Source organism: Neofelis nebulosa, chromosome 7 (assembly GCF_028018385.1).
Source record: "Neofelis nebulosa isolate mNeoNeb1 chromosome 7, mNeoNeb1.pri, whole genome shotgun sequence".
Lineage (NCBI taxonomy): Eukaryota > Metazoa > Chordata > Mammalia > Carnivora > Felidae > Neofelis > Neofelis nebulosa.
The window spans coordinates 7,376,912-7,390,884 of NC_080788.1; the positions used below are offsets into that span (position 1 = coordinate 7,376,912).

A 13,973-nucleotide genomic window follows, 5' to 3' on the forward strand; every position below is an offset into this window, starting at 1 on the left:
ATAGTTTCAAACAGAGAGGGAGGGAAGCAAACCATAAGAGACTATTTAATACAGAGAACAAACTGAGGGTTGATGGGGCGTGGGAGAGGGGAAAACGGGTGGTGGGCACTGAGGAGAGCGCTTGTTGGGACGAGCACTGGGTGTTGCATGTAAGCGATGAACCACGGGAATCTACCCCAAAATCCAAAAGCACACTGTATACACTACATGTTAGCCAATTTGACAATAAATTATGTTTTAAAAAAAACACAACTGTACCTCCAATCCCTTCTGGGTTTCCTCTGTAGGAATAGTTAGCATCATCTGAAATCCCATGTACTTCACTTGATCCTCTCCTCCTCCCCCTCCGCTTGTTTTGCTGCAGGGCCCCCGGCACCTGCACCGAGAGAACCCACTGGATCTGTGTTGCATTTTTTCCCAAGGCCTTGGGCACGCTGAGGTCAGACAGGGGCCCTCTGACAGCCTAGGGGAGAAACCCCTGGCCCCAGCCGGGGGGATGGGCAGGGGGAAGAGCTTGGCAGGGAGGCTTCCCGGGTTTAACCGGTGTCACCCGTCGGCCAGGCGAAGGCTGCAGCCCTCAGGTCAAGTGACAGCAGGAAAGTCCCTCAAGGCAAACCTCTCAACCTTACAAGTCACACATCCTGCCTCAGTCGACCCACCTGTGACCGTACAGGGTGGAGAGGCTGCCACTGGGTGGCACCAAGCGCGGGCTGCAGGCTGAGAGTGGATGATTCCTAACGGCAGGTAGGACACCGCTCCCTACAGGCACCCTGACCTTCTGTCTCAGCGGGCGTGTGCTCAAAAATGTACCTGTGTGGATTTCTAAGGTGTATGTGGCAGGTAGGACCAGCTCAGCCAAATGGCAGCAATTTGGTGTGGTTCAATTTAATACATGTAAAACTGCGAATGGAACACGGTTTTCAAAAGAAACATAGGGCGCCTCGGCGGCTCAGTCGGTTAAGCGTCCAACTCTTGATTTCGGCTCAGGTCATGATCCCGGGGTCATGGGATGGAGCCCCGAGTCGGGCTCCGTGCTGAGCATAGAGTCTGCTTGAGATTCTTTCTCTCTCTCTGCCCCTGCCCTGCTCGCACATGCGTGCTCTAAAATAAAATAGTAAGATAATATAAAATAAAATAAAATAAAAAAAATAAATACAATACAATACAATACAATACAATACAATACAATACAATAATAGGAGCACCTGGGTGGCTCAGTCTGTTGAGCACCTGACTTTGGCTCAGGTCATGATCTCACGGTTTGCAAGCTCGAGCCTTGCATCAGGCTCGCTATCAGCACAGAGCCTGTTCTGGATCCTCTGTCCTCTCTCTGCCCCTCTTCCACTCATGCTCTCTCTCTCAAAAACAAACATTTTAAAATAAACAAATAAATCACTCTCCCTCTGCCCTTCTCCCCCACTAGCGCTCTCTCTCTAAAACAAAACAATAAAAAAAAATATTTTACGAGACACAAAAAGTGAGGGGAGACTGGGTGGCTCGGTCGGTCAAGCATCCAACTTCGGCTCAGGTCATGATCTCATGGTTTGAGTTCAAGCCCCTCGTCGGGCTCTGTGCTGACAGTTCAGAGCCTGGAACTTGCTTCTGAATCTGCGACTCCCTCTCTCTCTGCCCCTCTACCGCTCACACTCTGTCTCTGTCTCTTAAAAAAAGAAATAACTGTTAAAAAAAATTTTTTTAAAGACACAAAAAGTGAAAAAAACTCCTATTATGTCAACAGATACGCAAAAAGATGTTCAAGATCTCTAGATATCAGGGAAACGCAAGTTGAAACCAGAATGAGATTATCACTCCACACCCGCTAGGATACCTACCAAAAAAGATAAATGAGTAAAACCAAAAAACAAAAACAAAACCCAAAAAACCCAGAAAATAACAAGTGTTGGTGAGGATGTGAAGAAATTAGAAAGCTTGTGCATTGGTGGTGGGAACGTACAATGGTACAGCCGCCGTGGAAAATAGTATGGCCGTTCCTCAAAATATCAGATACAGAACTATGATACGATCCGGCAATCTTACTTCTAGGTATACACCCCAAAGCACTGAAAGCAGATTCCAAAGAGACATTGCACACCTGTGTTCACAGCAACGTTACTCACAGCTAAGCAGGGGAAGAAAGCCAAGTATTCACTGAGGGGTGACTGGATAACCAAAATGTGGTATATGCACCCAAATGATTATTCAGCCTTAAAGAAAGGAAGGAGATCCTCCTGCATACTAAGCATGAATGAACCTGGAGGACCTTACACTAAGCGAAATAAGCTAATCACAAAGACAAATACGGGACGATTCTACTTAGATGAGGCATCTAGTAAACATCATAGCAACAGGGGTGCCTGGGTCGCCCAGTCGGTTGGGTGTCGACTTCGGCTCAGGACATGATCTTGTGGCTCGCGGGTTCGAGCCCCGCGTCGGGCTCTGTGCTGACAGTTCAGAGCCTGGAGCCTGCTTCAGATTCTCTCAATCTCTCTCTCTCTCTCTCAAAAATAAACATTAAAATAAATTTTTTTTAGTAAAAAAAAAAATTCATAGAAACAGAAGGCAGAATGGCAATTTCCAGGGGCAGGGGGGAGGAGGGAATGGGGACTTAAGTGTGAAATGAGCAGTTTCAGTTTTGCAAGATGAGAAAGCTCTGGAGATTGTACAACGATGTAAATATACATAACACCACTGAACTGTGCACCTAGAAACGGTGAAGATGGTAAATTTTATGTTATGTGTATTTAATCACAATCAAAACCAAAAATTGTCTCAAAAAAGTGAGTACACAGCTTCAGCAAAAGCAAATTAAATAAACTTTATGCTCTACAATAGGGCAGTGATAAAATTTTAAAAAATAGGGGCGCCTGGGGGCTCAGTCGGTAAAGCATCCGACTCTTGGTTGTGGCTCAGATCATCACCTCACACTTCATGAGATCAAGCCCCACGTCGGGATCTGCACTGACAGTGCAGAACCTGCTTGGCTGCTTGAATTCTCCCTCTCTCCCTCTCTGTCCCTCCCCGGCTCATGCTCTCTCTCTCTCTCTCTCTCTCAAAATAAATAAGCTCAACAAAGTATTTGAAAGACATAAATTCTGTAGCTTTAGAATGTTCTTGCCACATCCCAAAGCGTCATCTGGAAAGCCCCCACCTCAAATGCCAAAGCACCCAGCAAGACTCAGTGCTCCCACACCTCCCGGTCTCTCCACCAAGCCACCCTCCCACCCCAGTCGGAGAATTCAGAAAGGGCCACTTCATCCACGTTTCTTGTTGAGTTTTATTCCAGAACAATTGGTTTTACAACAAAGCTGATTTTAAAGCCAGTACATTTCCCTGCTGGTAACAGCTCCATCTTTCTTCAACCCACAGCCCCAAGAATCGAAGCTACGCCCCAGCTGGGAGTCTGGCACCAGCTACAGACTTTTAAGGACTCCAGAACAAAGCCCTGGAGCCAGGCCAGCTGAGGTCAGCGCCTCAGCCAGCTCCCCACTCTGCAGACAGCGAGGGAGCTGGTGACAGACAAGTTCAAAGTAGTGTGGTTTCAGCAGCGTCTCTCAGCTCCTGGCCCTGCTGCTTGGCCCAGACGGGCACAGAAGCCATCGTGAGCTTCCTGCACACAGAGGGACGCAGACTATACACAGGTCACACGGCCACAGGGAGAACCCAGCACCTCTAGGTTGTGTCCACGGTCTGGCCCGGTGCCCCACCTGCTGGAACAGCTAAGCAAGGAAGGACAGTCCCCGTCTGGGCCGAAGCCACTCAAGCCAAGGGGCGTGTTCAGGTGTGACCCAGAAGAGGCTGACAGTGAGCCCTGAAGAAAAAATAGCTGCTCCCACCGACCTAGGTTTGCAAAGTGCCAGGCACTGCGCTAAGCACTTAGCGTCCCCCCGTGACAGTCCTGTGAGGTAGGTTATATCATTATCCCCATTTTACAGACAAGGAAACGGGCTCAAGAGTGAGGTCACAGACTTGAGGTCTCAAAGCTATTAAGTGGCAAGCCAAGATGGGGCTCAACAGTCTGTGTGGACCTGAGCTCTTGGTTGAACCTCAATACCCCCAAACTGCCCCTTAGGAAACAAGGAAAGAAGGGTGGGAGATGAAATCCTGACAGAGAGCAGTTCTAGAAATTTGGAGAAAACCCAATAACCACAATGACTGTGGATCAAAGTGCCTGAGGGGACCCCAGCCCGGGTGCGGGTGCACTGCACGGCCGCCACTGCCCGGCCCTATCCCCGGGGGACACCCACTCTGCTCCCCTGCACACCGCTGGCCTTGCTCTCAATAAATAAGGTCCCTTGGGTGCGGTTCTGCACAGGGGTCCCGGGATTCAAGCTGCTGTCTTGTTCCTCAGGCTTGTGCTTAAGGGAGCCTCGTGCTGGATGGGCAGGAGAAATGCCTGATTTGGGTCAAAATTAGTATGCCATACTCCCCACCCAAAGCCTATTGGCTTTTGTCCTCCCACCAGTGCCTGGTGACTTCTGGTGCCAACACCCCATGAGCCTGAGAGCCCTGCCATGCCATCGTAGCCTCGCGCTGGGTTCCCACTACGGCTACAGCCAGAGTTCCAGTTCCGAGAGAAAGCGAAGGAGGGCCCCGTAGAGTGGCCTTCACTCTACGGATTCAGGGCATACTCCTTCTGAACCTGACGTGCCTGTGGAGGACGGGGCAGAGGACAACAAGAGGGCTTTACCAAGTCACTGAGCTGAACTAACACCCCAAGGAAGAGACAGCGCAGCCTGAGGGTGGGGAAGGCCAGTGACAGCCAGGACCGTCTGTGGCACACTCCCTCCTCGGGCTGGGTCCTCACAGCTTGCCCACCTGACGTTTTCACGGTGTCTATGAAGCACCATTAGCGACCACAGGAGTGGGGACAAAGTGCCCGCAGTAGCCCTGGGGAGGGGAGGGCCACGCCGTGGGCAGAGGGAGCCAGGAGGACCGGTGGTCCCAACCCCCGGATGCCGGCAGCAGGCTAGCGGCACCCTGTCCTGCCCAGGACGTGGTGCCCGGGGCTCGCCTGGCCCCCACGCACCACTCGCCGCCCTCAGAGGCTGCCCGGGAGCCTCCCTGGCCTCACTCGCCTCTGTCCTGTGCGTCCCCCGATCCTCCGCTGGGGCCCTGGGCCAGGTCCTCCGGCCAGTACCGGTCCTCCATGTACTGCTCCGTGTCTGTGCCGCTGTCAGGCTCCCGGTCCTCCGGGCAGGCGGGGAGACTGCTGGCCTCCTGCTGCTCCCACTGCACCTCGACCAGCCGGTAGAGCTCCATGGCCGTCACGGCGTCTTCCACCGACGAGTGGCCGTGCCGGCCAGCCTGCGGACGACAGTCCCCGTCACTGCCCGCGGGCCCCGAACGCGTACTCTCTGAGCGGCTGTGCGCAGCTCGGGACTGGGCGGAGGGCAAGGGTGCCGCTCAGACAGAAAAGCTCAGCCATCGCACGGGCCACACGCCACCCCGCTCCGCTGAGACCATGTCCTCAGATCTACACCCGCTAAAGACCTCCGACTCCAAAGGCCTGGAGGGCAGGTGGGGAAACGCAGAGGGCAGTGGGAGCGAGGGTCACTGGCTGCCCCCAAGGAAGGGCATCCCATCCCAGCTGCGCGATGGGAGCTCTACATGCAACATGCATGGGGACAGAGTGGAGGTGGGCAGGGGGCGGGTCTGGAAGACAGCAGCCCGCAAGAGCGTGGACACTGGGGAAGGACGGGGAGAGGGCACCCCGGGGCTGCCTGCAGACGCGACAGCCCGCGCTTTACCCGTGTGCCCTGGAGGGGGGAGGAAGCGGGACCAGAGCCTGGAGGCACAGCCCCGGCTGGGGCCCCCGCTCACTGCGGCCACCGGCCACCTGCTCCCGTGCCACGTACCTGGATCTTCTTGTGCAGCAGCTGCAGGGCCAAGTCCTTCAGAGAGACCCGGGTGCGCGTATGGAGGCCAGGCCGCTGGAGCAGGTTGGGCACGTAGGTGGTGTCCCTGGTCTGGCTGCGAGGGTGGACGTACTTGAGGGCCTGGAAGTCGTTGTGTAGCGCGTGCCCCACCACCACCTTGCCCTTCAGGAGCTTGAGGATCTGGGAGCGGAGAAGGGAGGTGGGAAGTCCCCACGGTCATGCTGCCAGCCTCACCGCTGGTGCCCGGATCCCGCCGAGGGGTGGCAGCATGGGGGGCGGGGGAGCCACGAGCTCCAGTCAGCCAAGCTGCCTCCGGTTTGAACCCAGGCCCTCCCAGTTACTACGACCCAGGACCTACTTCAGCTCTGTCCCCGGTACAGGTGCTCTCCCCACGGGTGGTTTGGAGCATGAAGGGAAGGCACGCGTGGGGTACGTCTTCTAGCTCCTCAGTACGAGCAACCCCTTCCTGCTGGCACAGGATTCTTTGCAGAAGGAAGCCACAGTGTAGGCAAGTTAAGTAACTTCCCCGAAGTCTTTTGTTTCCACTGGCTAAGTGGTGGCTCAAACCCAGGGCTGCCCTTCGCTGGCCATCAGCCATCACACAAGCCCCCACCTCTGCCCTCACCTCTTTCTGGGCCACCTGGAAGGGGATGGCTGTGCGCATGTGCTGTCGAGTGATGCCACTCCAGCGAGTACGGTAGTCCACGATGGGCATCTCCGGCCGGATGTACTTATCGTAGAGGACGTCGCCGTGGTAACTCACCACAGAGCAGCGGGCCAGCTCACTCACCCGCCCGCGGGGCCCCGTGCCCACCATCTCGCAGTCGATAGCCACGCACTTGCTGGGCCTGGGTGCTGTGGATTCCCTGGGCGTGGGCTTTCGGCTGCACGAGGCACCTCCAGATTCATTCCTTGGACGCTGCATCCTGCTGCTGGTGGCTTCGGAGCCCTGCAGTGCCTCCGGCCGTGCCTCCGGCCGTGCCTCCGGCCGTGCGGGCAGTGGGGAGGATCCCGGCCCTGCGGGCGTGCTCAGCAGCCCCTGCACCTGCAGCAAGGCCTTGCGGGCCATGAATCGCTGGTGCTGTCGGCTCCTCGTCTTGTGCTTTCTCCGAAGCACATCCTTGGCATTCAGGCCAGCCAGGGAAGGGCACAGGCGCTGGGCAGACTCAGGGCCTTCCCGGGGTACCATCCCAATAAGCTCACCGCCGGGGTCCAGCGAGGCCCGGGAGGCAAGCGCTCTGCAGAAAGAACACAAGGGGCAGAGGGACTGGGTGAGAACTGTGCCCCTCTGCCGGGCTGCCCTACAGCCCTGTGCTGTCTCAGGCTCCCAGGCCGAGTCGAAGACCTTTACGAATAAGCAATGCACTCAGGTCAATCCCACATGCAAATCACGGTTCTGAGTACTTTACAGGGAATCACTAAATATTCCCAACCCGAACAAGTATTATTATCCTCGTAATCACAGGCAAGAGAACTGAAGCAGAGAGACTAAGTAACCTGCTCAATTAATAAGAGACAAGAACTGATATGGACCCAGAGTCCAAGGTCTCAACTTCCAAGCCATAGCTTACCTCCAGTAAGCATTGGCATCAAAAATTTGTAGAAAGCTAGGAGTGCCCTGGTGGCTCAGTTGGTTCAGCATCTGACTTCAGCTCAGGTCATGATCTCAAGGTTTGCGAGCCGAGCCCTGCATCGGGCTCTGCACCGACAGCTCAGAGCCTGGAGCCTGCCCCCGATTCTGTCTCTCCCTCTCTCTCTTTACCCCTCCTCCACCATTCATGCTCTGTCTTAAAAACAAACTTAAGGGGCGCCTGGGTGGCGCAGTCGGTTAAGCGTCCGACTTCAGCCAGGTCACGATCTCGCAGTCCGTGAGTTCGAGCCCCGCGTCAGGCTCTGGGCTGATGGCTCGGAGCCTGGAGCCTGTTTCCGATTCTGTGTCTCCCTCTCTCTCTGCCCCTCCCCCGTTCATGCTCTGTCTCTCTCTGTCCCAAAAATAAATAATAAAATAAAAAATGTTGAAAAAAAAATTAAAAAAAAAAAAAAAAACAACAAACTTAAAATTTGTTAAGAAAGGTATACTTTTGAGAAAAATAACGGTTCCAAAAATAGTGTGTAGGTATGTGTGTGTGTGTGTGTGTGTGTGTGTGTGTGTATGTGTGTGTGTGTATATATAATCCCAGTTGTTTGTTTTGGTTTTTTTTTTACTGTTTATTTATTTATTTTGAGAGAAAGAGAGCATGAGCAGGAGAGGGACAGAGAGAAAGGGAGACAGATAATCCCAAGCAGGTTCTGTGCTGTCAGCACAAAGCCGTTCAACACAGGGCTCGAACCCACAAACTGTGAGATCATGACCTGAACCGAAATCAAAAGTTGGATGCTTAACCGACTGAGCCCCCCAAGTGCCCCCAAAATATGGTCATTTATTAAATGACTTTCTACTTCACAAATCACAAGCGCACGCGCAAACATTTTTCAACAGCTGGGCACGTTGTAAGGTCACCATAGGCTGTGGGCAGCAGCATGATGGTAAACCTGCTCAGCTTACAAAGGGGAAACGGAAAAGGCCCTGAGCAGCAGTGTCTGCAGGTCTCCGGGGCCCCAAGCTCTCTGTCACTGAACACCAGAAAGGCCTGCAGTTCACAGGGGGCTGCAAATCCCATGCAACAAGGCCAGCAGCCGCCCAAGAGCGGGGGACCTAGGGGGGACCTAGCTCGGAGAGCTTCACCTCACCCGCTAAGTCAGCTGGTACATTGTTAACAGACCAGAAAACCAGGACTTTCAAGCAGGCAGAGCAGGATTTAACTCAGCTCCGAATGGAGCTCTGCTGAGCTTCAGGCGGCTTGCATGCGCAATGGCCCTACCACCTTTCCTGTTGAAGGCGCGACACACGTGTGCTGTGATCTGCATACACCCTATACAGTAGGGGCTCAATAACTGCCTGCTTCCTTTCCCCCAGAGAGGTTTTTCTTGTACGTTTATTTATTTATTTATTTATTTATTTAGAAAGCGTGCGTGCACACGAGAGGGAGAGGGGCAGAGAGACAGGGAGAGAGAATCCCAAGCAGGCCCCGCACTGTCAGCACAGAGCCCAACGCTTGAACTCAAGAAACGTGAGATCATGACCTGAGCCGAATCGAGCGTCAGATGCTTAACCAACTGAGCTACCCAGGTACCTCTCCCCCAGAGACGTTAAGACTCTTCTCCTGGTTGGTAACGAGCTCTTCCAAGGTCAAAGCTGCCTCAGCCTGGACTCACTGCCCATCCCCAGCCACAGGCCTTCCTCTTGCCTCCCGTCCCCTTCACATACGTCCCCTGTCCTGTCTACATCTTTCAGGAAGTCCTGCTGGAGCAGCCCTTCATTCCACTGGGCTGCCTGAGGCTCCCTGGGGTCCCAACCGGGCTCCGAGAAGTTTCATCTCACTGCAGAGACAGGGACAAAGCACAGGGTGTGTGCAGGGCTGGGTCAGAAGTGCCAGGGAAGCAGAACACACTGAGGATGATTCTGGAAGACTTGCCAGAAGAGATTAAATCTAAGTGAAGGAAAAACAGTAACCCTCGAGGTGACAGGGAGACAAATTAGTGGCCATGTTTGGTGCAAAGGCCTGAAAGGGAAGGAGCCCAGGGTTGGGGAAGGAAGAGGTGCCCGTGAGCAGACGATGCCGCTGGTGGGTAAATCACAGCTGGGGGAACTGTCCCTCCCCCCTTTCTACTACTCAACCTTCTGTCCCCACTCTGAGAAGGCTATCGTACACTTCGGTGGCCCTACCCTAAGCTGGTGTCCCCAGGCTGATCTCTGCTGATCGACTGAGGGAGTCCCAGAGCACCCAGCGAAGTCACTGAAATGCCGCACAGTAGCCCTAAGCCCAGACATTTATAGTCTAGCTGGGGAGCAAAGAAAGTCATCCCTCTACTCCTAACAGCACAACCAGAGAAGGGTCTGCTACACTTTCAGGCAGTAGTTACGTACGGTCCAGCTTAAAGTGCTTGAAAGGCAGGCACAGAGCCTTGTGGGTCTCCGCCCCTTCCCCATCAGCCAGCCCAGGCCCCAGCATATAGCGGGTCCTCTTCAGAAGTGTGTGAAGGGAGCTGGAGCCAGGCCTGCTATCTGCCAGACCGTGGGGATGCCGGAGCTGGAGGTGACTGGGAACTCAGGGAGCTCCCGGTGTGGCAAGGAGACAGGCAGCCAGACACCCACCAGGGTGGGCTCAGGGATGGGAGAGGTGAACTAAGGACAGGCTGGCCTGGCCAAGGTGACTCACCGGGCCAAGTACTGGACAGACAGAAGCGCTGGGTTAGTGCAGCCTGGCAGTGAAAGCACATTTTGAAGAGTTTCAGGAAAGTCTGCCAGGAGTACAGAAAGGGGAGGGCATCCAGAGAAAATGCGGACACTAAGTCCAGGAGGCAGAGTACGTCCACTGTGAGAGGGCAAGGAGGCGGTGCAGCAAGTGAAAAGGAGGTAGGGGGTGAGGAGACAGTGGAGGGCGAGAGAGAACTGTGTCTGGAAGGTGTTGAAAGCATGGGCTGCGTCCAGGGATTGACGCGGGAACAGGAGCACGACTGCCTTATAGGAGGAGCTCTGGAGAAGAGTCTGAACAGGAGCAGAGATTTAAGAGGCGTGGGGAGGAGTGCTACTCCGCGATGCCGGGCCAGGGCGAGGCACGGTGCCCCATCCTGACTCATCGTCCCTCTGGCTTGCTCATCTACTCCCCAAGAAGCCTTCTCCCTTTTAGACGTGCACTTAGCCATAATCTGCTTCTTCATCTCGACAAGTCACATAGGAGAGCCGACAAACACAGAACCTCAATTTGCCTCAGCCCGGCAATGGGGAGAACGGGACCTAGGAGGACAAACTCTGATGCTGCTAGAAACTGACCTCTGTCGGGGGGAGGAGGGCCCTTTCCCTTCTGAAAGGGCTCAGGGCCCTGCAGGTCAGGAGTGGCTTCCCTGACCCTTCTGGCAAGATGGTTTCAAAGAAACCAGAAATTTAAGTTGCCTGAGAAAAAGTGGCCTCGTGCTTCAAGAGGTGGAGGCAGCCCTCTTCCATATGCCGGGACCTTGCTGACCCGTCGGAGACAACGATTAATTATCTAGGACTTGCCTCCCCTATCCTGGGCCCCCGATGGGAGCTCAGCCAGGATGGAGACAAGTTTTGCTCAAATAACACAACTGTTTCAGTAAAGACAAGGTCTAATCCCCCTCCAGTCTGGAACCAGCTCTTCGGGGCTCGGCAGCCACAGGGCCTTCTTGTTGCAGGGGTTAGGGAGCCTTGTGGCCTAAGGGAAGGACCCCAGCACCCCAGCAGCAGAGGCCTTGGAGCCAAGGCCTCAAAGGAACCACGAAGTCCCAATCGCCGAGGGGGCTACCAACCTGCTGGCAGATCAGGAAGACAGGGCGGGTGCGGGCCCACTTAGCGCTCGGGCATTAAAAGCTAGACGACCTGGACCGAGTCACCATCCCCTCGCCACAAAAGGAGAGTTTATTAAAACCGAGGGTTGAACTAGGCTTGGGGCTTCCCCAAAAGCAGGTAGAACGTCTGTTTAAAACGCCTATTCCCAGGCCTACCTGCCCCCCCCCCCATTCTAACTGCCATTTTGGGGAAGGGCGCCTGAGAATCTGTATTTCACCGAGCGCGCGACCCCACCCCCAAGCCCTGCTACGAATAATCGCCCGAATTTGAGCAAGTGTGGCTCGCTGAGACCCCCGTGGACTCCCAAGTTCCCTGCAGGGAAACGAGAGCCCGAGGGCCCCGTACGGTCGGCCCCGGCCGCCCGCGATCCCTGAGGATTCCCCCCGCGGGGGAGGCCCGACTTCTGCCAGGGAAGGATTCGGAAGGCGGTCACTCGCTGGCCGCGGCGGCCGGGCCGAGCCTGCCAGGCCGAGTCCCAGCGCCCAACGCCGCCCCCCACAGGCCCCGGACCCCCGAGCAGGGCGGGGACCGGGCACAGGCTGCGCCCGGGGCCAGGCCTCCACGCCCGCCGGGCCGCGAGAGCCGGTCGGCCGGGCGCCCCTTGCCGCAGGCCGGGGGCGAACACCGCGCGCGGGGCCCTGCGGTCGGGAACACGCCGCACCAGCCCGCCCCAGCCCGCCGTCCCCAACAGGGTCCCGAGATCACCTGAAGTACGGCGTCTGTCCTCCCGCCCGCACGTGGTGCTCAGACAGCCTGCAGCTCCCACATGCCCGGGCAAGCCCCGCTCCGGCTCCCCACCCATTGGCTCGCCGAACGGCCGCGCCCGCCTAACCCTTCTTCTGATTGGCCGGAATCCTGGCTCGCGGCGGATAGGCGCAGAGCGGCAGAGGGGGCGGGGATTCCTAAAGGGGTGTGGTTTGGGTCCGGAGCGGGCCAGACTGGCGACAAATTTTAAACGAATCGGAGGAGACCGTGACCTCTTCTTTCCGGGGTCGCATTCCTCGGATCTGTGTCCCCCCAGCCCCGATCCACCCCGCTCCCTGGGTCGGGATGTGGCCTCCTACGAGCTCTGTACCCCCGAAGGCCGAATGACTTACAGAAGACACACCCACATTTGCAGAATGGGACTAATAGCCCCTACCCCTTGGGGGTCGTAGGGATTCAGTGAAATAATATACGTGAGGGGTACTAAAGAGAGATTTTTAAAGTCAGGTTTGCTCCTTCGGGGCGCTAGTCTTTCATTTATCTCTTCGCAATACTTTATTCATAAGTACGAAGTTCCTGCTATGGCCTCAGCAATGGGATACACAGAATAAGCACAATCCCTAAAACTCCAGTTGCTCGAGGTCTGGCTGGAAAACAGAACGGTGAACAGAGAATTCAGTGCGACCAGAATAATAGCAAGAACAATAACCCTACGACCCAGCAATTGCACTACTTGGCATTTATCCAAGGGATACAGGTGTGCTGTTTCGAAGGGACACATGCACCCCCTTGTTTATAGGAGCATTATCAACAATAGCCAAAGTATGGAAAGAGCCCAAATGTCCATCGATGGACGAATGGATAAAGAAGATGTGGTATATATATACAATGCAGTATTACTCGGCAATCAAAAAGAATGAAATCTTGCCATTTGCAACCATGTGGATGGAACTGGAGGGTATTATGCTAAGTGAAATTAGTCAGTCAGAGGAAGGCAAAAATCATATGACTTCACTCACATGAGGACTTGAAGAGACAAAACATGAACATAAGGGAAGGGAAACAAAAATAATATAAAAACAGGGAGGGGAACAAAACAGAAGAGACTCATAAATATGGAGAACAAACTGAGGGTTCCTGGAGGGGTTGTGGGAGGGGGGATGGGCTAAATGGTTAAGGGGCACTAAGGAATCTACTCCTGGAATCACTGTTGCACTATATGCTAACTAATTTGGACGTAAATTAAAAAAAATTAAAAGTAAAACAAGCTAAAAAAAGGTGATGGGGATTAAGGAGGGCACTTGTGTTGAGCAGTGGATATTGTTTGTAAGTGCTGAATCACTCAGTTGTACACCTGAAACTGTATATTAACTAACTGGAATTTAAATAAAAGGTTAAAAAAATAAAAAGGATATATACAAAAAATAGCAAGAATAATAAACAGTTCACATTTATTATGCAAGCACTACTGTATGCCAGGCAATACATATATAATATGTAGAAGAATCCCATAAAATATGTGCTATTATTATTTCTGTTTTACAGTTAAGGAAAGGGACACTTAAGTTATTTTAATGGTTATTTATTTTTGAGAGAGACAGAGTGCGAGCGGGGGAGGGGCAGAGAGCGAGGGAGACACAGAATCTAACGCAGGCTCCAGGCTTTGATCTGTCAGCACAGAGCCCAATGCAGGGGCTCAAACCCACCTACTGTGAGATCATGACCTGAGTCATGAGATCATGACCTGAGTCGATGTCAGAGGCTTAACCGACTGAGTCACCCTGGCGCCCCAAGGAAATGGACACTTTAAAGAAATTAAGAGGAAACAGCTAGGGTCCAAACAAAGACCCTTACCAAAACAGTCCTGACTCCGCCTAGCTCCGTCTTGTAAGCAGAAGTGACGTTGCAAAATACCCAGAAGGCCAGGGGTACATGTGCTCAGGAATCTGCTACTTCTGACCAGAGTAGATTTGAGGGAAGCAGGA

General features: G+C 54.1%; 1 protein-coding gene across 1 annotated transcript; it reads right to left on the reverse strand.

Moving 5' to 3' along the window:
• Nucleotides 1-3,256: 3,256 nt before the first annotated feature.
• AEN (apoptosis enhancing nuclease) lies at nt 3,257-12,071 on the reverse strand. Its single transcript, XM_058736631.1, has 4 exons — nt 11,989-12,071; nt 6,502-7,114; nt 5,856-6,056; nt 3,257-5,304 (listed from the first exon to the last, which is right to left on the reverse strand). The coding sequence occupies exons 2-4, from the start codon at nt 7,063-7,065 to the stop codon at nt 5,068-5,070; spliced, it is 1,002 nt and encodes a 333-aa protein (XP_058592614.1). The 5' UTR covers nt 7,066-7,114; nt 11,989-12,071; the 3' UTR covers nt 3,257-5,067.
• Nucleotides 12,072-13,973: the final 1,902 nt, after the last annotated feature.

Bases quoted from the DNA above. Each gene is read 5' to 3' on its own strand.
- AEN (XM_058736631.1), bottom strand. From the start codon at position 7,065: ATGGTACCCCGGGAAGGCCCTGAGTCTGCCCAGCGCCTGTGCCCTTCC. The intron at 6,057-6,501 runs GTGAGGGCAGAG...CTCCGCTCCCAG, and splicing joins TCCAGGTGGCCCAGAAAGAG to ATCCTCAAGCTCCTGAAGGG. The intron at 5,305-5,855 runs GTACGTGGCACG...TGTCGTCCGCAG, and splicing joins TGCTGCACAAGAAGATCCAG to GCTGGCCGGCACGGCCACTC.